This window comes from Scyliorhinus torazame, chromosome 16, assembly GCF_047496885.1.
Source record: "Scyliorhinus torazame isolate Kashiwa2021f chromosome 16, sScyTor2.1, whole genome shotgun sequence".
Taxonomy (NCBI): Eukaryota; Metazoa; Chordata; class Chondrichthyes; order Carcharhiniformes; family Scyliorhinidae; genus Scyliorhinus; species Scyliorhinus torazame.
In genome coordinates, this window is record NC_092722.1 from 95,636,287 (window position 1) to 95,663,324 (window position 27,038).

Consider the following 27,038-nt stretch of genomic DNA (forward strand, 5'->3'; position numbering starts at 1 on the left):
GTGAAGAGCCAGAGGGAGAGCGAACACCCTGGCCTCATCCCCCGGTTCAAAGAACTCAAACCTAATGTCATTAGTACGACACCCGCCTTGTACAGCAACCTAACCCAATCCATAAATCCCTGCCCAAACCCAAACCGGCCCAACAACTCAAACAAATATGGCCATTCAACCCAGTCGAAGACTTTCTCCGCATCTATTGACACAATTACCTCTGTTTCCTGGCCTCCCGGGGCATCATGATCACATTTAATGATCTAGTATTAGCCGATAGCTGCTGCCCTTTCGCGAACCTCCCCTATCACCCCTGGCACACAGACCTCGAAATGCGTTGCCAGCACCTACACCAGCAGCTTCGTATCTACATTTAACAGCGAAATCAGGCGGTACGATCAACGTTGCTCCGGGTTTTTGTCCTTTTTTAAATGAGTGAGATGGAAGCCTGAGACAGTGTGGGTGGGAGCTCTCCCTTACCAACCAATTCATTCTTACCAACCGGGCGGCACAGTGGCACAATGATTAGCAGTGCGGCCTCACAGCTCCAGGGTCCCAGATTCAATTCCGGCCTCGGGTGACTGTCTGTGTGGAGTTTGCACTTTCTCCCCGTGTGTGGAGTGTTGGCCTTTATTGGTCGAGGGATTGAGTTCCGGAGTCAGGAGGTCATGTTGCAGCTGTACAGAACTCTGGTACGGCCGCATTTGGAGTATTGCGTACAGTTCTGGTCACCGCATTATAGGAAGGACGTGGAGGCTTTGGAGCGGGTGCAGAGGAGATTTATCAGGATGTTGCCTGGTATGGAGGGAAAATCTTATGAGGAAAGGCTGATGGACTTGAGGTTGTTTTCGTTAGAGAGAAGAAGGTTAAGAGGAGACTTAGTAGAGGCATACAAAATGATCAGGGGGTTGGATAGGGTGGACAGTGAGAGCCTTCTCCCGCGGATGGAAATGGCTGGCACGAGGGGACATAGCTTTAAACTGAGGGGTAATAGATATAGGACAGAGGTCAGAGGTAGGTTCTTTACGCAAAGAGTGGTGAGGCCGGGGAATGCCCTACCTGCAACAGTAGTGAGCTCGCCAACATTGAGGGCATTTAAAAGTTTATTGGATAAGCATATGGATGATAATGGCATAGTGTAGGTTAGATGGCTTTTGTTTCGGTGCAACATCGTGGGCCAAAGGGCCTGTACTGCGCTGTATCGTTCTATGTTCTATGTTCTATGTGCGTGGGTTTCCTCCGGGTGCTCTGGTTTCCTACCACAGTCCAAAGATGTGCAGGTTAGGTGGATTGGCCATTTTAAATTGCCCTTTAGTTTCCAAAAAGGTGAGGTGGGGTTACTGGGTTACGGGGATAGGGTGGAGGTATGGGCTTAAGTGGGGTGCTCTTTCCAAGGGCCGGTGCAGGCCTGATGGGCCGAATGGCCTCCTTCTGCACTGTAAATTCTATGATTGTACATCTTGACCAATAAGGGCCTCAATTCCAAAACAAACTTTTCATAAAATTCTGCTGGGAATCTGTTCGGGCCTGGGACCTTTCTCGACTGCATTGAGCCCACCACCCCACTACTTCCCTCAGCTCATTCGGGGTGCCCAACCCCTGCATCTTCCCCTCGTCAACCATCGGGAACTCTAGTGCATCCAAAATCGCCTCATGCCCTCATCTCCTGACGGGGGCTCCAAACTATGCAATTTTGGGCAAAATGCCTCAAATACTCCATTTACCTCCCCTGACTCAGTAAGCACTCTGCCCTGCCCCCGGTCCCTCATCCGTCCAATCTCCCTCGCCACAGCCTGCCTCCTCAACTGGTGCGCAAGCATTCTGCTGGCCTTTTCCCCATGCTCAAACATCACACCCCTACCCCGGCAAAGTTGCCCCATCGCCTTCCCCATCGACAGAAGCTCAAACTCCATTTGGAGCTTCTTCCTTTCTTTTAACAGCGTCCTCAGGGGGTGACGAGTAACTCAAATCCACCGCCAAAATGGTTTCTACCAAGCTCTGCCTCTCTAACTGTTCCATTTTCTCCCTATGAGCCTGGATAGAAATGAACTCCCCTCTTATCACCCTATAAATACCTCCCACACTACAGAGATGGAGACCTCATCCATCTTATATTGCTCTCCACATAGTTTTGAATAGCCACCCCTATCTTTTCACAAATCCCCTCGTCGGCTAACAACCCCACATTTAACCTCCACTGTGACTGCTGGGAGCCCCCACTTTCCACCCGCGAGTCCACCAAATGTGGCATTGTGGGACACCACAATCGCCAAATACTCCGACCCAACCACCTCCGGCAACAACGTTTTGTCCAGGACAAAGAAATTGATCCTTGAATACACCCAGTGGACATGCAAATAAAACGTGAATTTCTTTGCTCTCTGCCTCCCAAACCTCCACAGGTCCAACCCTCCCATCCGCTCCATAAACCTCAGCAGTTCCTTCACCATCACCGTCACCCTCAGGGACCTAGGACACGACCTGGGATCCAACACTATTAAAATCCGCCCCGATAATCAGCCAGTGTGTGTCCAAGTCCGGAACCTTAGCCAGGTTCATAAATTCTAAATCATCCCAATTGTGGGCTATATTCACCAGCTCTACGGACAGCTTTTACCAGGGTTGGCCACTATACTCCTCGCTACAAACGCCACTCTCTTACTAACCAGCACTGCTTCATGTCCAGCCCCAAATGGAAAACCTGTCCCACACAACCATTTCTCCTTGTTATCTGTTCCACTGTCTCCAAGTGGATCTTTTGTCTGCCTTCAAACTCCCCAAATGAGTAAAGGCTCGTGACTTTTTAATCAGTCCATTTAACCCCCTAAAGTGCCAAGAGATCAGTCGAGTCAGGGGGCCCCACCCCCTCTTTGATCAGCCCTACCCCCTCTTTAATGGGCCCCTCCAGGTCCACGCTTCGCTCACCTCTCGGGCCTCCCTAAGATGTCCACCACCATCCCTCCTTAACGAACAGCACCACACCAATTCCATCCACATCAGCAGCCCACCCCTCCCACTCCAAACACCAGACAACCTGCCCCCAAACCCCCCTCCCCCAGCTGCAAACAAAGAAAACTTTCCCAACCCAAACCTCCCTCCCCTTCTCCCTTCAAAACTCTACCCCCACTTCACTTCCGTTAATTGGCCTACTTGCTAGCAGGGTCCCTCCCAAGCGCCCTCCACCCCTTCTGCCCAACCCGGCCTTTGTGTCCTCACAAGTTTCTCTGTCTCCACCTCACTCCCCACCTCCCGTGTTGCCCACCAAAAGATCCAATTTAATACATATCCAACACAGCCCCCACCGCCGGGACGGTGAAAAGCGATACAACAGATACCATTTCAACACATTTACTAATTGCACGCTGTAGGTAGAATAACAACATCAAACATCATAACTTAGCATGAATGTAAACAGTTCCCTTCCCCCCTGAGCCCAGCACCCCCAGTCCATCCGTTCTACAGATGAATCCACCCACATGTTCTCACACATCCCCCAGTCCCTTGTCCCTCAAAAACATTCTCGGCTCCTCCGGTGTATTAAAATAGTGCGCCTGGCCGTTGTACAAACGAGCCTGGTACAAAACCCCCAACTGCTCTTGCTTCCTGAATAGAGCTTCCTTGACCCTATTAAACCTGGCCCATCATTTGGCCAACTCCACACCCAACTCCTGCCAAATATGAATAGCATAGCCTTCCCAGCTACACTCTATTGCCTCCTTTGCCCACTGCAGGATCTTCTCCTTAGCCAGGTATCAGTGCAGCCTCATAATGATCGCCCTTGGCAACTCTCCTGCTTTCGGCTTTCCCCTCAGCGACCTGCGTGCCCAATCCACTCCAGGAGATCGGTGGAAGATCCCCTCCCCCACCAACATCTCAAACATCCTCCCCATTTACTTTGTTGTCTGCTGTTCCTTCAATCCCTCAGGCAGCCCCACCATCCTGAGATTCTGCCTACTCAAGTGATTGTCCAGTCATCCACTTTCTCGCTTAACTTCTTCTGACCTTCTGCCATCAACAGCATTTTTGCTTCCAACGAGGCCTTCCGATCTTCATGTTCAGTCACTGACTCCTCCACCTTCTGGGGCGACGCATTCTGCACCTCTAGCCTCTGCTCCACTCTCTCTATGGCCGCCTGAATTGATTCAGTCACCCTGGCTAGGACGTCTGAGGCGTCCTTCCTCTGCTGTTGAAATTTAGCCATCAAAAACTCCACCAATTGTTCCATTGACCATTGTGGGGGAAACGGCGCCACTGATCTCTCCACCATCTTTCCTTTTGTCGCACTTTGAGAGTCCTCCTGGTCTGGCTGTTGCCCCCTATTTGTTACACTCCTGGTTTGACAGGTCCTATGCATTCCCTACCGCGGAAGAATTCTTAGTTCTCTGAACTCTTACACTTTCCACCTGTGTAACCCCCTGCAAAAATGGTAAAAGGACCAAAACTATTCCATCTTAGGTAGAAACCACCTAATGTGCAATCACTTTCTTCATGGCCGCCCCCAGACATCCATCTGTGGCCATTTTAAATGGTCTGGAAAAGCCCGTGGTGGCCAGCACTGGTTTGCCCAGTAATATAGCCTTCAATCTCTCAAACTCTGCCTGACGTTCTGTGGACCATATTGTTTTAGATTTGTTTCTGCAGCATATCCAACATGCATTTTATTTCAGTCTCTAACTGAGGCAGTCCATAGAACAATTACAGCACAGAAGGAGACCATTCAGCCCATCTTGTCCATGCCAGCTGGAGGATAGGGAAGCGTGGTAGCACAGTGGTTAGCACAGTTGCTTCACAGTTCCAGGGTCCCAGGTTCGATTCCCGGCTTGGGTCACTGTCTTGCGGAGTCTGCACGTTCTCCCCGTGTGTGCGTGGGTTTCCTCCGGTTGCTTCGGTTTCCTCCCACAGTCCAAAGATGTGCAGGTTAGGTGAGTTGGCCATGATAAGTTGCCCATAGTGTTCAAAAAGATTAGGTGGGGTTACTGGGTTGTGGGGTTCGGGTGGGGTTGTGGGCTTAGGTGGGTTGGTCTTTCCGGTGCAGATTCAATGGGCCAAATGGCCTCCTTCTGCACTATGTCTATTCTATGTCTATGTGTCCTTTCTATTCCGACCTTCCTGCATTCGGTCATGGCCCTCTGGCTTACAGCACTTAAGGTGCATATCCAAGTACTTTTTAAAAGAATTTAGGGTCTCTGCCTCCACCACCAACTTAGGCAGCAAATTCCAGACTCCCACCACCCTCTGTGCATAAAATTTATTTCTCATGACATCTTCTGCCACTTATCTTGAATCTATGTCCCTGGTTCTAGAATTATCCACCAAGGAAAATAATTTTATCTTGTCCACCCTATCTCTTCCCTCGTAATTTTGTGCACCTCAATTAGGTCACCCCTCAGCCTTCTTCGTTCCAAGGAAAATAACCCCAACCTGTCCAACCTCTCCTCATAGATACACTTTTCGAGCCCTGGCAACATTCTTGCAAAACCTCTTCTGCACTCACTCCAGAGCAATTATCCTTCCTGTAATGTGAAGACCAGAACTCCACATAATACTCCTGTTGTGGCCTCAACAGTGTCTTATACAATTCCAACATCAAATCCTTACTTTTATATTCCATATCTCTGTCAGTGAAGGAGAGCATTCCACGTGCTTTCTTTACAACCTTGTCTAATTGAACTTCAGCCTCTGCTCTACTCTCTCTATAGCCGCCAGAATCGGCTGAGTCACTCTGTCCAGGACGTCTGCGGCCTCCTTCCTCTGTTGTTGAAATTTAGCCAGCAGAAAGTCCACCAATGCCCTTGACCATTGTACGGGCAACGGCACAATTGATCTCTCCACCATCTTGAACAGGGACTTGTACACTAAGATCTCTCCATCTACTTCTCTTAGTATATTCTTCTTATTGTGCACTCCCTTTAACTGTTTGACCTCCCTAAATGCATGACCTCACACTTCTTTGCCACTTTCCATCTGCCACTTTATCGCCCACTCCACCAACCATCGATATCATTTTGGAAATTATAACTATCCTCTACACTATCCACCGCTCTTGGTAAGCAAGGGGGTGATAGGTTATATGTGGGGGTAGGCAGGGTGAAAATTTGAATTGTCAGATCAGCCATGATCTTACGAACTGAAGGGGCAGGAGCAAGGGGCAGGTCTTGTTTGTCTGTTCACCTTCCACCCCATCAGCTTCCACACTCAACAGATCAACCTCTGCTATCTCCACCCACCACCTCCAACATAGTACCACCACCATGTATACTGCCCTCTCTCCTTCACTTTCAGCATTTCAAAGGCCTACTTCTGCACCTTGTTTGTAAGTCCTATCCACAATTCCAAGGCACAGAGTGAATGAAGCTAATGAATTGTTGAGGCGTTGATGTATCTTCTTACAGATCCCTGAGTGAAACTTTAAGACTTGGGCTGTGTTTATGACTGGGTTTTTTATTCTGATATTCTGACAGATATGCAAAAATTTTCCACAAGCTGGTTCGAACCATGGTTCCTGATTGCGATGTGCGATTTGTTCTAAGTGAACAAGGCACTGGGAAAGGTGCTGCCATGGTAACCGCAGTAGCCCAGAGGCTGGTTGATCAGCGAAAATATATCAACAAGATCCTGGTACCATTCAACCTCAACCGTGATCAACTGCTGGATACAATGGAAAACATGAGAATTGAGATGGAACGGGGACTAAAGAGAGAGACACACAGTGCCGCTACAGTAAAGATGCTGCCAACTTACATCCATCGGTTCCCTGATGGAACAGGTATGTCTGACTACAGGATTGTTATTAGAAAATCTCTTTTTAACATGCAGGGCCATCTGGAGTAACATAAAGAAACAATGGACATGGGGTAACAGGCTGATTTCCATATTAACTGGGACGATGGATAGGATTCCCATCATTGAAGCAGGACTGTGCAGCACCAAGGGATTTGTGGGATATGAGCTTTCCCATTAGTAGATGTGAGGACCACCCAGCTGGAGCTCATAAGTACACAGTACAAATGTCGGCCCGAACAGGGACTGGCATGATGGTTGTCCCAACAGGACTAAGACTAATACTATTTGCTGCTGTAGACAGACTTTTCATGAACGTAAATAAACTAGCGTTCACCCTCCCTTTCAGCTTCCTGAATCTTAATACAGTTCCTGTCTAAGTTCAGCAAGTCTTGGATACAATCCTGAATTGGGCTGACAAGTAGCAAATAACAGAAGTGTCAGGCAATGACCATCTCCAATAAGAGAGAATCTAACCATCACCCCTTGGCATTTAATGGCATTACAATCATTGAATCCCCTGCTATCAACATCTTGGGGAGGGTGGTTACCATTGATCAGAAACTGATCTAGACCAGCCACATAAATACTGTGGCTATAAGAGAAGGTAGAGGCTAGGAATCCTGTAGCAAGTAACTCACCTCCTGACTCCCAAAGCCTGTCCACCATCTACAAGGTGATGGAATATTCTACAGTTGCCTGGATGAGTGCAGCTCCAACAACACTCAAGAAGCTCGACATCACCCAGGAAAAAGCAGCCCACTTGATTGCTCCTCCTTCCACAAACATTCAATCTCTCCACCACTGACAAACAGCAGCAGCCGTGTGTACCATCTACAAGATGCACTGCTGGAACTGACCAAGGTTCCTTGGACAACACCTTTCAAACTCATGACCACTGCCATCGAGAAGGACAGGAGCTGCAGATATCTGGGAGCCCCAGCACCTGGAGGTACCCTCCAAGACAATCACCACCCCGACTTGGAAATAGATCGCTGTTTCTTCACTGTCGCTGGGGCAAAATCCTGGAACTCCCTCTCTAACAGCACAGTGGCTGTACCTACACCTCGGGGACTGCAGCAGTTCAAGAATGCAACTCACCACCACCTTCTCAAGGGTAATTAGGGATTGGCAATAAAAGCTTGTGTGATGAATGTAGGAATTTCAGATATATTGAATGATATGTATTTGGTGCAGTAAGGGTTAAAAGCCTGGATTAGTGACTGTTGCAGTCATGTCTTAAAATAAATCCTAGTTTGAAAGGTTGGGAGCCAGAGGTACAAGTAAAGCATTGTAAAAAGCTTGGGCTACACAAATCTTGTTTTGATTAAGGGGATTCCCTGTGGAGTTAGGTTTCAGCTTGGGAAGATGAGACGTTGTTGCTGGGTGGAGATACAGTATGAGGCATTTTGGGAAAGGAGTTCAGTTTTGAGCTGAATGAAGCTGTGTCCAACAGTGATGCAGTATCTCTCACTGCAATTCAGTTAAAATAGATCAACAGTCTTTAACTTGTCTGAGGATAAGGAGCTGAAACAAGCTGAGAAATATCTTCTGAAGACTTACAACCAAAGTTTCTGCAAGGGCCAGACAGGAGTCAGGTCTATTCTTTAAGGATCTCCAAGCAAGTATTCCAATATGCCAGGGGTAGTTAAAATGGATTGAGAGCTGATATGGGGGTTTTTCCCCATAGAATCATAGAATTTACAGTGCAGGAGGAAGTCAATCAGCCCCGTGAGTCTGCACCAACCCTTGGAAAGAGCACCCTACATAAGCCCACACCTCCACCCTATCCCTGTAACCCAGTAACCCCACCTAACCTTTTGGATACTAAGGGGCAATTTAGCGTGGCAAATCCCCCTAACCTACACATCTTAATCGGTTTAATCAGGAGATTGACTCCCTACTGAAGGACAGGTCTGAGGCATTCAAGTCAGGCGACCCTGACCTATACAAGAAATCCAGCTATGACCTCCGCAAAGCCATCCGAGATGCCAAGAGAGAATATCAGACCAAGCTAGAGTCACAGACTAGCGTTACAAACGCTTGTCGGTTGTGGCAAGGCCTAAACAACACAATGGGCTACAAAGCGAAGCGGAGCAGTATCTCTGGCAGCAGCGCATCCCTCCTCGATGAACTCAATGCATTCGATGCTCGGTTTGAGCAGGAAACCAGTGATCTGCTGTCAAGTGCCCCAGCAGCCCATAACACACCCATACCCACCATCACACCTTCCAAAGTCAGATCGGCCTTCCTGAAAGTGACACCTCGGAAGGCGACGGCTCCGGATGGGATTCCTGGTCATGCACTCAGAGCCTGTGCAGACCAGCTGGCAGATGTGTTCGCGGACATCTTTAACCTGTCCCTACTCTGCTCCAAGGTCCCCACCTGCTTCAAGAAGACCACCATCATACCGGCGCTAAAGAAAAATCAGGCATCATGCCTAAATGACTACCGTCCGGTGGCTCTGACTTCAGTCGTAATGAATTGCTTCGAGAGGTTGATCATGAAGTGCATCACCTCCATACTCCCAGAACGCCTTGATCCACTGCAATCCGCATACCTTTGCAACCGGTCCACAGCAGACGCCATTTCTCTGGCCCTACACTCAGCCCTAGAGCATCTCGACAACAAGGACTCCTACGCCAGACTCCTATTTATTGACTACAGTTCCGCCTTCAACACCATAATCCCAGCCAAGCTCACAGCAAAGCTCCAAAACCTCGGACTTCACTCCTCACTCTGCAACTGGATCCTCGACTTTCTGACCCACAGGTCACAATCAGTAAGAATAAACAATAACACCTCCTCCATGATAGTCCTCAATACCAGAGCATCACAAGGCTGCATACTTAGCCCCCTACCATAGTCCTTGTACACACACTACTGCATGGCAAAATTTGGTTCTAACTCCATCTACACGTTTGCTGACGACACAACCATAGTGTGTCGGACCTCGAATAACGACGAGTCAGAATACAGGAGAGAGAATACAGAATCTATCCCTCAATGCCAGCAAAGCTAAAGAGCTGGTAATTGACTTCAGGAAGTAAAGTACAGTACACACTCCTGTCAGCATCAACGGGGCCGAGGTGGAGATAGTTGATAGCTTCAAATTCCGAGGAGTGCACATCACCTAAAATCTGTCCTGGTCCACCCACGTCGACGCTACCACCAAGAAAGCACAACAGCGCCTATACCTCCTCAGGAAACTAAGGACATTCGGCATGTCCACACTGACTCTTATCAACATTTCCAGTTGCACCATAGAAAGCATCCTATCTGGCTGCATCACAGCCTGGTATGGCAACTGCTCGGCCCAAGACCGCAAGAAACTTTAGAGAGTCGTGAACACAGCCCAGTCCATCACACGAACCTGCCTCCCATCCATTAACTCTAACTACACCTCCCGCTGCCTGGGGAAAGCGGGCAGCATAATCAAACACCCCTCCCACCCGGCTTACTCACTCTTCCGACTTCTTCCATCGGGCAGGAGGTACAAAAGTCTGAGAACACGCACAAACAGATTCAAAAACAGCTTCTTCCCCACTGTTACCAGGCTCATAGAACATAGAAAAATACCATGATGTGGAGATGCCGGCGTTGGACTGGGGTGAGCACAGTACGAAGTCTTACAACACCAGGTTAAAGTCTGGTGTTTGTTTCGATGTCACTAGCTTTCGGAGCGCTGCTCCTTCCTCAGGTGAATGAAGAGGTCTGTTCCAGAAACACATATATAGACAAATTCAAAGATGCCAAACAATGCTTGGAATGCGAGCATTAGCAGGTGATTAAATCTTTACAGATCCAGAGATGGGGTAACCCCAGCTTAAAGAGGTGTGAATTGTACCAAGCCAGGACAGTTGGTAGGATTTCGCAGGCCAGATGGTGGGGGATGAATGTAATGCGACATGAATCCCAGGTCCCGGTTGAGGCCGCACTCATGTGTGCGGAACTTGGCTATAAGTTTCTGCTCGGCGATTCTGCGTTGTCGCGGGTCCTGAAGGCTGCCTTGGAGAACGCTTACCCGGAGATCAGAGGCTGAATGCCCTTGACTGCTGAAGTGTTCCCCGACTGGAAGGGAACATTCCTGCCTGGTGATTGTTGCGCGATGTCCGTTCATTCGTTGTCGCAGCGTCTGCATGGTCTCGCCAATGTACCACGCTTCGGGACATCCTTTCCTGCAGCGTATGAGGTAGACAACGTTGGCCGAGTCGCACGGGTATGTACCGCGTACCTGGTGGGTGGTGTTCTCACGTGTAATAGTGGTATCCATGTCGATGATCTGGCACGTCTTGCAGAGATTGCCATGACAGGGTTGTGTGGTGTCGTGGTCACTGTTCTGAAGACTGGGTAGTTTGCTGTCTTTGCAGTAGTCCGTTCTGTTCAGTATGACAGTGGCCCCTCCTTTGTCTGCTGGTTTGATGACGATGCTGCGGTTGGTCTTGAGAGCGTGGATGGCATTGCGTTGTGCTTTACAGCAAACTACCCAGTCTTCAGAACAGTGACCACGACACCACACAACCCTGTCATGGCAATCTCTGCAAGACGTGCCAGATCATCGACATGGATACCACTATTACACGTGAGAACACCACCCACCAGGTACGCGGTACATACTCGTGCGACTCGGCCAACGTTGTCTACCTCATACGCTGCAGGAAAGGATGTCCCGAAGCGTGGTACATTGGCGAGACCATGCAGACGCTGCGACAACGAATGAACGGACATCGCGCAACAATCACCAGGCAGGAATGTTCCCTTCCAGTCGGGGAACACTTCAGCAGTCAAGGGCATTCAGCCTCTGATCTCCGGGTAAGCGTTCTCCAAGGCGGCCTTCAGGACCCGCGACAACGCAGAATCGCCGAGCAGAAACTTATAGCCAAGTTCCGCACACATGAGTGCGGCCTCAACCGGGACCTGGGATTCATGTCGCATTACATTCATCCCCCACCATCTGGCCTGCGAAATCCTACCAACTGTCCTGGCTTGGTACAATTCACACCTCTTTAAGCTGGGGTTACCCCATCTCTGGATCTGTAAAGATTTAATCACCTGCTAATGCTCGCATTCCAAGCATTGTTTGGCATCTTTGAATTTGTCTATATTAGTGTTTCTGGAACAGACCTCTTCATTCACCTGAGGAAGGAGCAGCGCTCCGAAAGCTAGTGACATCGAAACAAACCTGTTGGACTTTAACCTGGTGTTGTAAGACTTCGTACTGTATAGAAAAATACAGCACAGAACAGGCCCTTCAGCCCACGATGTTGTGCCGAACCTTTGTCCTAGATTAATCATAGATTATCATAGATTATTATAGTGCAGAAGGAGGCCATTCGGCCCATTGAGTCTGCATCAGCTCTTGGAAAGAGCACCCTACCCAAGGTCAACACCTCCACCCAACACTAAAGGCAATTTTGGACACGAAGGGCAATTTATCATGGCCAATCCACCTAACCTGCACATCTTTGGACTGTGGGAGGAAACCGGAGCACCCGGAGGAAATCTACACACACAGGGGGAGGATGTGCAGACTCCGCACAGACAGTGACCCAAGCCGGAATCGAACCTGGGACCCTGGAGCTGTGAAGCAATTGTGCTATCCACAATGCTACCGTGCTGCCCTTAAGAACAAATTAATCTACACTATATCATTCTACCGTAATCCATGTACCTATCCAATAGCTGCTTGAAGGTCCCTAATGTTTCCGACTCAACTACTTCCACAGGCAGTGCATTCCATGCCCCCACTACTCTCTGGGTAAAGAACCTACCTCTGACATCCCCCCTATATCTTCCACCATTCACCTTAAATTTATGTCCCCTTGTAATGGTTTGTTTCACCCAGGGAAAAAGTCTCCATTCCAGGCAACATCCTGGTAAATCTCCTTTGCACCTTTTCCAAAGCTTCCACATCCTTCCTAATATGAGGCGACCAGAACTGTACACAGTACTCCAAATGTGGCCTTACCAAAGTTTTGTACAGCTGCATCATCACCTCACGGCTCTTAAATTCAATCCCTCTGTTAATGAACACTAGCACACCATAGGCCTTCTTCACAGCTCTATCCACTTGAATGGCAACTTTCAAAGGTGTATGAACATAGACCCCAAGATCTCTCTGCTCCTCCACATTGCCACGAACTCTACCGTTAACCCTGTATTCCGCATTCATATTTGTCCTTCCAAAATGGACAACCTCACACTTTTCAGGGTTAAACTCCATCTGCCACTTCTCAGCCCAGCTCTGCATCCTATCTATGTCTCTTTGCAGCCGACAACAGCCCTCCTCACTATCCACAACTCCACCAATCTTCGTATCGTCTGCAAATTTACTGACCCACCCTTCAACTCCCTCATCCAAGTCATTAATGAAAATCACAAACAGGAGAGGACCCAGAACTGATCCCTGTGGTACGCCACTGGTAACTGGGATCCAGGCTGAATATTTGCCATCCACCACCACTCTCTGACTTCTATTGGTTAGCCAGTTCGTTATCCAACTGGCCAAATTTCCCACTATCCCATGCCTCCTTACTTTCTGCAGAAGCCTACCATGGGGAATCTTATCAAATGCCTTACTAAAATCCATGTACACTAATCCACTGCTTTACCTTCATCCACGTGCTTGGTCACCTCCTCAAATAATTCAATAAGACTTGTAAGGCAAGACCTACCCCTCACAAATCCGTGCTGACTATCCCTAATCAAGCAGTGTCTTTCCAGATGCTCAGAAATCCTATCCTTCAGTACCCTTTCCATTACTTTGCCTACCACCGAAGTAAGACTAACTGGACTAACTCCTAAATGACCCTCTTATGGACTGACCTGATTAATGTATGCTTCACCCGATTCCGGTGTCTATGTATTTACATTGTGGACCTTAGAACATGGAACAGTACAGCACAGTACAGGCCCTTCGGCCCACGATGTTGTGCCGACTATTTATCCTAATCTAAGATCACCCTACCATACACCCCTTAAATTTACTGCTGTCCATGCGCCTGTCCAAGATTCACTTAAATGTTCCTCATCACTCAGACTCCACCACCTCTGCTGGCAGTGCATTCCACGCACCCACCACTCTCTGTGTAAAGAACCTACCTCTGACATCTCCCCTATACCTTCCTCAAATCGGCTTAAAATTATGCCCCCTCGTGACAGCCATTTCCACCCTGGGGAAAAGTCTCTGGCTATCCACTCTATCCATGCCTCTCACCACCTTGTACACCTCTATCAAGTAACCTCTCTGCCTTCTTCACTCCAGTGAGAAAAGCCCTAGCTCCCTCAACCTTTCTTCATAAGACATGCCCTCCAGTCCAGGCAGCATCCTGGTAAATCTCTTCTGTACCCTCTCCAAAGCATCCACATCATTGCTTTAATGAGATGACCAGAACTGGACACAATATTCCAAGTAAGAAGTCTTACAACACCAAGTTAAAGTCCAACAGGTTTGTTTCAAATCACACCTTCCTCAGGTGAATGAAGAGGTCTGTTCCAGAAACACATATATAGGCAAAGTCAAAGATGCCAGACAATGCTAGGAATGCGAGCATTTGCAGGTGATTAAATCTTTACAGATCCAGAGGTAGGGGTAACCCCAGGTTACAGAGGTGTGAATTGTCTCAAGCCACGACAGTTGGTAGGAGTTCGCAAGCCCAGGCCAGATGGTGGGGGATGAATGTAATGCGACATGAATCCAAAGTCCTGGTTAAGGCTGTACTCATGTGTTCGGCGATTCTGCGTTGTCGCACATCCTGGAGGCCGCCTTGGAGTGCGCTTACCTGGAGATCAGAGGCTGAATGCCCTTGACTGCTGAAGTGTTCCCCGACTGGAAGGGAACATTCTTGCTTGGCGATTGTCGCGTGATGTCCGTTCATCCGTTGTCGCAGCGTCTGCATGGTTTCGCCAATGTACCACGCTTCAGGACATCCTTTCCTGCAGCGTATGAGATAGACAAAATTGGCCGAGTCGCACGAGTATGTACCGCATACCTGGTGGATGGTGTTCTCACGTGGAATGGTGGTACCCATGTCGATGATCTGGCACGTCTTGCAGAGATTGCCATGGCAGTGTTGTGTGGTGTCGTGGTCACTGTTCTGAAGGCTCGGTAGTTTGCTGAAAGAAATGGATGTTTAAGTAATGTACCTTTAAGAAATGGAGCTGATCATATTACTGAAGTGATGTCAGAGGGTGGGGGGGGGGGGAGCTGAGCTCAGTTCTGCCTTTTTGAGTTTCAGTTTGAGAAGGCAGCTGGGAGTGTCTGTGTTTTGCTGTGAGCTGCAGGAAGAAACACAGAGCTGGTCTGTTGATTTCTACAATCCAAAGACTATAAATATATTGAATGTAACCTGATGTGTTCTTATTTTTGAAGGTTTGAAGTCTTTTGGATGTTTAAAGGAACAGTTTGAAGGATTATTTAGTATTGTAGTCTTTTGGGGTTATCTTTGAAGTAATGGGTGTTAAGATATTCAATGTTTGTTTTTAAAAGGTTAACTTGAGTTCATAGAATAAACATTGTTTTGATTTAAAAACCATCTGTCCAGCTCTGCTGTATCACACCTGGAGAGTACGCCGTGTGCTTCTCACACCACAATCTATTAAAAGTTGTGGGTCGGTTGAACTCCATGAAATACTTTGGGGTTCTGTAAACTCGGACCCATAACACTTCTTAACAACCCTCTCAGCCTGGGTGGCAGCTTTGATGGATCTATGTACATGGACCCCAAGATCCCTCTGTTCCTCCACACTTCCAAGAATCCTGCCTTTAACCCTGTATTCAGCATTCAAATTTGACCTTCCAAAATGAATCACTTCACATTTATCGAGGTTGAACTCCATTTGCCACTTCTTAGCCCAGCTCTGCATCCTATCAATGTCCTGTTGTAACCTGCAACAGCCCTCAACACTATCTACAACTCCCCAACCTTTGTGTCATCGGCAAACTTACTAACCCACCCTTCCACTTCCTCATTCAAGTCATTTATAAAAATCACAAAGAGCAGAGGTCCCAGAACAGATCCTTGCAGGACACCACTGGTCACCGACCTTCAGGCAGAATACTTTCCACCCACTACCACTCGCTGTATTTTCTCGGCCAGCAAATTCTGTATGCAGACAGCCAAATTTCCCTGCATCCCATGCCCCCTAACTTTCTGCATGAGCCTACCATGGGTAATCTTATCAAATGCCTTACTGAAATCCATATACACCACATGCACTGCCCGACCTTCATCAATGTGTCTCGTCACATCCACAAAGAATTCAATGAGCTTTGTGAGGCATGACCTGCCCCTCACAAAGCCATGCTGACTATCATGAATCAAACTATGTTTTTCTAAATATCATAAATCCTATCTCTCAGAATCCTTTCCAATATTTTGCTCACCACAGACGTAAGAATGATGGGTCTGTAATTCCCAGGGATTTCCCTATTCCCTTCCTGACTACCTTGTAACCCTCTAGAGCCATGCCAGATCCTTGCTTCCTCAACCTTACGTAAGCTTCCTTCTTCCTCTTGACTAGAAGCTCCACTTCTCTTGTCATCCAAGGCTCCTTCACCTTACCATTCCTTCCTCATCTCAGTGGGATAAAACTACCCAGCACTCGCAGCAAGTGCTCCTTCAACAACCCCCACATTACTGTTGTGCATTTCCCCAAGAACAATTGTTCCCACCTTGTGTTGCCCTTTTATATATTTTCTTTTACTTTTCTTTTCATGTACTAAATGATCTGTTTGAGCTGCTCACAGAAAAACACTTTTCACTGCACCTCGGTACACGTTACAATAAAAAAATGCAATTCAATCTTTGGACTGTGGGGGGAAACCAGAACACCCGGAAGAAACCCACGCAGACACAGGGAGAAAGTGCAAACTCCACATAGACAGTCCTGCATGGCTGGAATTGAACCCGGGGCCCTGGAGCTATGAGGCAGCACTGCTAACCACTGTGCTGCCCTACTGTCTGAGTGGGAATAAAGAAAGCAGTTAAGGGTATTGTATTCACTGTATTGACCAGCATTGTTTCAGAGGCAATTGAAAGCTATTTTCTGGTGTGATGTTAAAGACATTTTAATACTGTGTCAGTAATAAAGTTTGTTTTAATATGCTATATCCCTATTTTTAGTGAAATTGCTCCTGGAGTGAGGTATCCTTTCCTCACAATATGACAAAATTAAAATAAAATATTGCAGTTTCTGTCCAGTATACTAGCCACTGTGGGAGTTTGGTCTGGGATGATGATGCTTGCCGAGCCAGCATTGCCCACATTCTGCAAATGAATAAAAATTACAACAAACATCCATAGAATTTACAGTGCAGAAGGAGGTCATTCGGCCCATCGAGTCTGCACCAGCTCTTGGAAAGAGCAGCCTACTTAAGCCCACGCCTCCACCCTATCCCCGTAACCCTATCTAACCTAAGGGCAATTTCGCATGGCCAATCCACCTAACCGGCACATCTTTAGATTGTGGGAGGAAACCGGAGCACCCGGAGGAAACCCATGCACACACAGGGAGAACGTGCAGACTCCGCACAGAGAGTGACCCAAGCCGGAATCGAACCTGGGACCCTTGAGCTGTGAAACAAAAGTGCGAACCACTGTGCTATCGCACCGCCTTTCCTCGACTTCCTGACCCATAGACCACAATCAGGAAGAATAAACAACAACACTTCCTCCACAAGTGTGACGCTGAGAAGCCATAATGCTAACTACTATGCTACCATGCTGCCAATAAAGATGGTGCCCATTAACCCGAGCTGAACTTGAGGAGCTGCAGCCCCGCTTGGTACAAACTGGGTCCAGTAAGCTTTTTTCTGAGACACAGGAAGAATGTGCAAACTCCACACAGACAGTGATCCAAGGTCGGAATCGAACCCAGGTACCTGGGCGGAATTCTCCCCCCCCCCACTTTGGGTGGGAGAATCGCCAGGGTGCCGCGCGAATCCCGCCACGCCGCCCCGGCACCCGCACGCGATTCTCCCACCCCCCCCAAACCGGAGCGGCGAGAATCACGCCTGGCTGCTCGGAGAATCGCCGCTCGCCGTTTGTAATGGGCGAGCGGCGATTCACCGGCCCGGATGGGCCGAGCGGCCTGCCCAACACGACAGATTCCCACCGGCGCCGTCCACACCTGGTCGCTGCCGGTGGGAACAGCGCGGGAATGCTGGGGGGGAGGCCTGTGGGGTGGGGAGGGGGGTTCCTGCACCACGGGGGGACTCAAAAGGGGTCTGGCCAGCGATCGGTGCCCACCAATCGGTGGGCCGGCCTCTCTGAAGGAGGACCTCCTTTCCTCCGCCACCCCGCAAGATCCATCCGACATCTTCTTGCGGGGCGGCTGCGGGGAGGACGGCAACCACGCATGCGCGGATGATGTCATTTACACGGCACCGGCCGCGTCATTTACGCGGCGCCGCTTTTACGCGGTGGCAAGGCCCGGCACGCGTGAATGACGCGGCGCCACTCCTATTCCCCCGGGGATGGGAAAATAGGGGGCTGGGAGCGGCCTCCGACGCCGGAGTGAAACACTCCGGTTTTCACTCCGGCGTCGGGACTTTGTCTCCCGATGGGAGAATTGCGCCCACGGTGTTTGAGGCAACTGTGCTAACTACCAAGCCATCCCCGTTACTCTGTTATGATTAGACAACAACCTGCCTGTTATTCCAATTCTGAGTCACAAGGAGTGGATTGAAAGAAAGGAAACTCAAATCAAACATCACATCAAAATCTGACAGTCACTCAATTCTCAGGACTTGAATATCATTGGCTTTTGAATGTGGATAGAGAAATGTTTGTCTGTTCTGTCTGTGGAAAAAAGATTTCAAACATCAGTGTGACCGGAACAGCACTGGGAGAATTCAGGATGTCCTATTCACCACAGAAGCCTGGCAGAGACAGAAGCAGCTTGTGCACTTGCCACTGTGCAGCTTCAGTTTGATAAATGTCCAATTCATCTAACAGCACTTCTTTCGTGACTTGTGGGAAGAAACCGGAGGAAACCCACGCAGACACAGGGTGATTGACATGTGACAGACACGTTACAACAGGAGGCTGTGCCTTCTGGTGTGTGATGTTGGAACATCCCCCCAACAAGGACACATGTCCCTGAGCCTTTATCATTCTTCAAAGAACCAGGACAATGGTTGACAAAGTGGGTGAGAACTCACCCTCAGATTGAAGAGCATGTAGCAAATGTGAGTCACTAGATCCCTGGATTGGCATTGACGACACTGTCTCACTCATCTGTAGAAAAGACAAGCGAGGTCGCTATACTCTCGATCCTGAGATGGGCACATGTTTCTGTCAGCCTCATCCTGTTTCTGGAGGGGCCCACTGCCTCTTTCTCATGAAGGTTTAGCTACTCACTCTGGCAAGCCTGGCGCTGTAATCACTTTCGTCGTCACTTTAATTCATACCCAAAGGTGGGAATTCAGAAAAGCAACAAATCCAACCTCCATTTTCCTAAAGTTTCACTCTGTGTGGCATCAGTGAAAGATAAATGAGTCAGCGTGAGCCTCTCAAACTCCAATTTCTCTGTATTTCTAGTTTGTGACTGTGGGTTCTGTTATATTACTCTTTGATAATATATCGTTACTCTTTGCTTCTTAATCCAGAATGGCCTGATGCTGTGATTCTGAAGAAACCACCAATCTTTAACTTAAAGCAAAATAGATTTATTGAATAACAAATTGATTAATATTGAATTCACACACTCCACAGAACTATAACTAGTAATCAAGTAATCCATATTAAAGTGTTAACTAATTTAAACTACACGTGCTAATTCTGCTGTGACCTATCTCGCTAATACTCTGCCGTCTAGTCACTCCTGGTTGGAAGGGACCCAAGATCCTTTGAGTTCTCATATATATATAGTGGAATCTAGTGTTGCCCTCTAGTGGTTACACTAAGATGTAATCATTAACCCTTTATGTGTCTATATATATATCCATATCATTACACGTTCCAGGGCTTAGATCTAGTAATGATATAATGGCAACACTGAAAACTCCAGCCCCACCCTGTCCTGACCCCTCACACCCTCCACCCACGCCCTTGCCTTACCTCCCCTCCAGCAGCTGATCTGTGACTGGTTTGTCCAGAGGCTGGGATCCTCAATCGTTGCATTTTCATCCTCCACTCTTTGTGATACTCATGAGGTCTAGGGTGTGATTGAACAGCCACCTTGCGCTCAGCGCGGATCTGTGCACGCCAGTTAGATTGCAGGAGAAGCCGAAATCAGGATCTGTAACAGGCATGAATGGGTTTACGATCTAACAGGCCTGCTCCCGTTAGCAGGTTTCGGATGCCGCCCAGACGTGACGAGACACCAATTGAGGCCAATTAAGACCAATATACATCTCATTAGCGAGATGGAAGCCCAATCTAATGGCCTCCCGTGAATTAACCAGCTCCCCAGCAAGAGGTCACGCAGCACCATTTTACACTCCTATTCAAAAATGGGAAACTAATGCAAGGCCACTGAGGAGATTGGAGGAGGTGAGTAGCCATTTTCAATCACGGGCATGCAGACCAGGAGCACTGGAGCTGCTGCCCCAGTGGTTGGGGGGGAAAAACTCCTCAGGTGGACGGGGAGGACGGGCCTGGTTGGGGGGCTGGGCTCCAGAGGTCAGGGGTCGCCCCTGGGCTGCTGTGGGAGGGTGGGGGCTGAGGGACTCAGCATCTGCGGGACCTACAGGCCATCCTCTAATATTGTGTATACCCATGACAGCGGGAACTACAGCTGCTGCCTGTCTGCCCCACCACACACTTCTAGAACAGAGCCCTCTTTATGGTTATATGCTGAAGGTCATTTATCTCCATTTGACTGTGAGCAGCCTTCAGCTACACAGCAGAAGACTATTACTAATAGGAATTGGCATTGTTCGTTGTGAGTGCACTGGATAGATCTCAAGTGCAATCTCGTGGGTATGTGTGCCATGTCTCAGACGAGTCTTTTTTGCACAGTATTCCAAACAAACAGTCAGACACCACCTGAACTCTGGGGGCATCAACAACACAGAGGCAGCAGCCAACAACCAAATAGTCTAAAGCTGGGCTTCAGCACTGGGGATATCTTCGTGACCAGAGGCTGATTGTGTGGATCAGGGGAGGGCACCTGAGCACTGTCTCCCTAATGTTCCCGGCAGGGACCTGGGGTCTAGGGGCTCCTACTGTGGCCGGGGGTGAGTGTGCCGAATGAAGTTCTCCAACACAACTGACTTGGTAGATGACGTTCTGGGAGAAAGTGGGACACAGAAGTGATGGGGGCGGCCCGGGGGATATGAGGGTCCTGGGGCAGAACCCCTAACTGATTGTCGGTCTCCCTCCTTCTCCAATTCCTTACAGCAGCGCAAGATGGGTGGTATTGTTAACTCCACAGCGGCAGCCCTCGATGTGCTGGTGGTAACTCAGGCAGCCAGATGCCACAGAAGGCGGCAGCAGCATCGATGCAGGCTGGAGGGGGAACCCCATGTGCAGGGGGCCACTGCACACTCTGCAGACCTGGCCACCCATCAGGCAGGGAGGACCCAGAGGGGTGATTGCCCATGATGTACAGGTGCCATTGGTCTTTTGAGAAGATGATGGACAGCGTGTGCTGCAGGAGGCTCCGACTCAACAAGGAGATGGTGCGGCACCTGTGCCATGGAGGAGAAGGACACCCTTTCCCAGTGGCCATGAGAAGCACTGCAGCGCTGAACGTTTATGCTTCGGGTTCATTCCAGGACTTGAGCAGAAGTCAAGCAGAAGCCTGCGAAGCCGACTATATTAACTCTGAGCTGGACTAAGCCCATCAAGATGCCTGGACAGCAGGATTCTCACCCATTGCCGGGATGCCCAAGGCCCAGGGGATAATAATGGCGAGCACCGGAGCATTAGGGAGTGCCCTTCTTAAACAGGAAGGGGTTCCACTCTCTGAATGTTCACATTTTGTGAACTAAAACCTCTGGATCATGCACATGTGTGCACATTTTCCAGAGACCGTGCATGAAAGATACAGCCTGGGACACTTGGAAATTCCCGGCATCATCGAGGACCATCCTAGGATGACGGGTTGGCTCTTGGGGGATAAGCGGTACCTGCTGAGCTCATGTCTGATTATCATGCCAGTGTGAAGGCTGAAGACCGATGCAGAAACCCGCTACAATGAGACCCATGTTGCCACCTGTGCTGTCATTGAGCGGTGGATCGAACTGTCCAAATGCAGTTCCAATGCCTGGACTGCCCTGGTAGTGCCCTGCAGTACACCCCCCGGAAGGTCACTCCACAACCTGGCACAGCAGCGGGGATGATGTGCTGGAGGAGGATGAACATGTGGCCTCATTGTGGTAGTATGTATTGGGGGTCATGTGGGACTGGAAGCCCTAATGTCATTGGCTGACAGATCCCGGGTTCTGGTTGGCCGTTGACCTCATACTCCGCCCTGAAGGCGAAGTATAAGAAGCCGGTGCCTTCCCCCGCAGACCAGTTTACTATCGGGCTGCTGGGGAACAGACACGCTTAATAAAGCCTCATCGACTTCACTCTTTTCGTCTCATGGAGTCTTTGTGCGCTACAATTTATTAAGCGTGCCTAAAAAGGACTATGGAGCTCAGGATCATTCCAGAATGCCTGAGGATCAGCCCCCACGCAGTGAATGCGGCAGCAGCCTTCAAACACTGGCAGACTTGCTTCGAGGCCTACCTCAGACCGACCACTGGCCGGGTCTCAGACGAACAAAAACTGCAGGTCCTGCACTCGAGGGTGAGCATGGAGATTTTCACCCTCATTGAAGACACTGACGATTTCCAGACGGCGTTCGCAGCACTGAAAAGTCTCTCCGCCCAGTTAACCAAATCTACGCTCGCTACCAGCTCGCGACGAGACGGCAAGCTCCCGAAGAATCGATGGACGAGTTCTACGCCGCGCTACCCGCGCCTACGGCCCCGACCGCGCGGCAGGCCATTGGGCCCCGTACGTACCCGTCGCGGCAACCCCCCCCCCCCCCGGACACCCCACAGGCTTGCGCGGCCCAAACGCCGAGTCGCACCGGGGGCGCCCGCTGTTATTTCTGCGGCCAGGCGAACCACCCCCGACAACGCTGTCCGGCCCGCGCAGCCATCTGCAATAGCTGCGGGAAAAAGGGCCACTATGCGGTGGTGTGCCGATCCCGCGAGGTCGCCGCCGTCCCGGGGCCAGAGGGAGCCCTACAGGCAGTCTATGCCTCCCAACCCCCCCAGCACGCCATGTGCGACCGGCAGGCGCAGCCGCTCTGGGTCCCGACCACCGCGGCCCCGGGAGAACTGGGAGCCCTGCACGCCGCCCACGCTCCCCAACCCCCCTCCCCGCAGTCCATGTACGACCCGCCGCCGGCGCTCCCGATTTGGGTGCCGGCCAACACTCTCCACGGAGAGGAATGGGTCTTTCGCGTCCCGAACGCCACCCTCACCCCCCTCCCGCGCCCCACGCCTGACCCGCCGGCTCCGCCGACTTGGGCCCCGACCACCGCTGTCCCCGGTGAGGGAGCTCCGCGCGGTCCTAGCGCTCGCCGCCCCACGCCTGTCCCGCCGGCGCCGCCGACCTGGGCCCTCACCCCCGTCCCGCGCCCCACGCCTGACCCGCCGACCTGGGCCCTCACCCCCGTCCCGCGCCCCCGCCTGACCCGCCGACCTGGGCCCTCACCCCCGTCCCGCGCCACACGCCTGACCCGCCGACCTGGGCCCTCACCCCCGTCCCGCGCCCCACGCCTGTCCCGCCGGCGCCGCCGACCTGGGCCCTCACCCCGCGCCCCACGCCTGTCCCGCCGGCGCCGCCGACCTGGGCCCTCACCCCCGTCCCGCGCCCCACGCCTGACCCGCCGGCGCAACTTACCTGGGCCCCGACCACCGCTGTCCCCGGCGAGGGAGCTCCGCGCAGTCCTAGCGCCCGCGGCCCTGGCGCTCGCAGAGAGGGAGCTCCGCGCAGTCCTAGCGCCCGCGGCCCTGGCGCTCGCAGAGAGGGAGCTCCGCGCGGTCCTAGCGCCCGCGGCCCTGGTGCTCGCAGTGAAGGAACTCCGCGTGGTCCTAGCGCTCCCCAGACCCCCTAGCACACCATGTGCGACCCGCAGACGCCGCCATTTTGGGTCCCGACCACCACGAGGGGAGGAGGGGCGCCGCCACCTTGGACCGCTCCCGACCTGTACGACGCATGGGGGCGGCCATTTTGTCCACCCCCGACGCCATCTTGTGACCCCCCAGCCACGTGCGATGTATGGGGGCAGCCATTTTGTCCATCCCCGACGCCATCTTGGACGGCAACAACGGACCACACCCCACTACTACAACCACGGCTCGCTTCGGTTACGCTCGATCAGGCTCGGCCCCGGACTCTCCAGACGACGACGACAACGGTCCTAATTAACGGCCACGAGACGCCATGCCTAGTCGACTCCGGGAGCACGGAAAGTTTTATACACCCCGACACGGTAAGACGCTGTTCTTTAACTACCTACCCCAGCGCACAAAAGATTTGCCTAGCTGCAGGATCCCACTCCGTACAGATCCAGGGATTCTGCATTGTCACCCTAACGGTACAGGGGAGGGAATTCAAAAACTACAAACTTAACGTCCTTCCCCAACTCTGTGCCCCCACCTTGCTGGGCTTAGACTTCCAATGTAACCTACAGAGCCTTACGTTTAAATTCGGCGGCCCCATACCCCCACTCACTATCTGCGGCCTCGCTACCCTCAAGGTGCAACCCCCGTCCTTGTTTGCGAACCTCACCCCGGATTGCAAACCCGTCGCCACTAGGAGCAGACGGTACAGCGCCCAGGACCGGACCTTCATTCGGTCCGAAGTCCAGCGGCTACTAAAGGAGGGCATAATCCAGGCCAGCAATAGTCCCTGGAAAGCGCAGGTGGTAGTAGTGAAGACAGGGGAGAAACAAAGGATGGTCATTGACTATAGCCAGACCATCAACAGGTACACACAACTAGACGCGTACCCTCTCCCCCGCATATCCGACATGGTCAATCGGATTGCCCAGTATAAAGTCTTCTCCACCGTGGACCTCAAGTCCGCCTACCATCAGCTCCCCATCCGCCCAAGTGACCGCAAGTACACAGCCTTCGAGGCAGACGGGCGATTATACCATTTCCTACGGATCCCTTTTGGCGTCACAAACGGGGTCTCGGTCTTCCAACGGGAGATGGACCGAATGGTTGATCAACATGGATTACGGGCCACGTTCCCGTACCTCGACAACGTAACCATCTGCGACCACGATCAGCAGGACCACGACGCCAACCTCCAAAAATTCCTCCAGACCGCCAAAGCCTTGAACCTCACGTACAACGAGGACAAGTGCGTTTTTAGCACCGATTGGCTAGCCATTCTGGGCTACATAGTGCGCAATGGGACAATAGGCCCCGACCCCGAACGTATGCGCGCACTCATGGAATTTCCCCTCCCGCACTGCCCAAAAGCCCTGAAACGCTGCCTGGGGTTCTTTTCGTACTACGCCCAGTGGGTCCCCCAGTACGCAGACAAGGCCCGCCCCCTAATACAGACCACGACCTTCCCTCTGTCGACAGAGGCTTGCCAGGCCTTCAGCCGCATCAAAGCGGACATCGCAAAGGCCACGATGCGCGCCATCGACGAGTCCCTCCCCTTCCAGGTCGAGAGCGACGCCTCCGACGTAGCTCTAGCGGCTACCCTTAACCAAGCGGGCAGACCCGTGGCCTTTTTCTCCCGAACCCTCCACGCCTCAGAAATCCGCCACTCCTCAGTGGAAAAGGAAGCCCAAGCCATAGTGGAAGCTGTGCGACATTGGAGGCATTACCTGGCCGGCAGGAGATTCACTCTCCTCACTGACCAACGGTCGGTAGCCTTCATGTTCGATAATGCACAGCGGGGCAAGATTAAAAATGACAAGATCTTAAGGTGGAGGATCGAGCTCTCCACCTTTAACTATGAGATCTTGTACCGGCCCGGAAAGCTGAACGAGCCGTCCGATGCCCTATCCCGCGGCACATGTGCCAACGCACAAATTAACCGCCTCCAAACCCTCCACGAGGACCTCTGCCACCCGGGGGTCACTCGGTTTTACCACTTCATCAAGTCCCGCAATCTCCCATACTCTTTAGAAGAGGTCCGTACAGTCACAAGGGACTGCCACATCGGCGCGGAATGCAAGCCGCATTTTTTCAGGCCAGATGGAGCGCCCCTTTGAACGCCTCAGTCTCGATTTCAAAGGGCCCCTCCCCTCCACCGACCGCAACGCATATTTCCTTAATGTAGTGGACGAATACTCCCGCTTCCCTTTTGCCATTCCCTGCTCCGACATGACCGCGGCCACAGTCATTAAAGCCCTGAACAGCATCTTCACGCTGTTCGGTTACCCCGCATACGTCCACAGCGACAGGGGGTCCTCTTTCATGAGTGACGAGCTGCGCCAGTTCCTGCTCAGCAAGGGCATAGCCTCAAGCAGGACGACCAGCTACAACCCCCGGGGGAACGGGCAAGTAGAAAGGGAGAATGGCACGGTCTGGAAGGCCGTCCTACTGGCCCTACGGTCCAGGGATCTCCCAGTTTCACGGTGGCAGGAGGTCCTCCCGGACGCTCTCCATTCCATCCGGTCGTTATTATGTACAAGCACTAATCAAACGCCGCACGAGCGTCTCCTTGTCTTCCCTAGGAGGTCCTCCTCTGGAACGTCGCTGCCAACCTGGCTGGCGGCCCCAGGACCCATCCTGCTCCGAAAGCATGTGCGGGCACATAAGGCGGACCCGTTGGTCGAAAGGGTTCACCTCCTCCACGCAAACCCCCAGTACGCCTACGTGGAGTACCCCGACGGCCGACAGGACACGGTCTCCCTGCGGGATCTGGCGCCCGCCGGCACCACGCACACCCCCCCGACACCATCAACCCAACCACCCCCCTTCCTGTCACCGCCGCACCCCGCGACCGCCCCCTTCCCAGGAGGATCAGTCCCCCTCCCCTTTGCACCGACAGCTGAAACCGTGCGGCTCCCGGAGGCGACAACGCTGGTACAAGCACCACCACCACCGCGGGGGCCGAGGCGATCGACACGGACGACCAGACCGCCCGACCGACTCGTGGCGTCGATGTAAAACAAAGATGGACTGTTCAATGAACATTTTGTTTTTCCTATACCCTCTGTAAATAGTTGTAACAGGACGATACTGTCCAATACTGTACTACCATGTAACTGTTCTATCCTCCCAGGACCAGCCCTGTAAACCCTTACCACCATACGAAGCATCACCCCGCCGGGTTCATTTTTGACAAGGG

The 27,038-nt window shown here is 51.3% G+C and overlaps 1 protein-coding gene across 2 annotated transcripts in view; it reads left to right on the top strand.

Moving 5' to 3' along the window:
• The window catches only part of LOC140392956 (hexokinase-1-like), a 1,204,152-nt gene that overhangs the window by 615,806 nt on the left and 561,308 nt on the right, over window positions 1-27,038 (top strand). For both annotated transcript variants that reach the window (XM_072478765.1, XM_072478766.1), the window contains exon 10: window positions 6,453-6,757. In XM_072478765.1, the coding sequence (XP_072334866.1) occupies window positions 6,453-6,757 (305 nt within the window). The remainder of the gene's footprint in view (window positions 1-6,452; window positions 6,758-27,038) is intronic.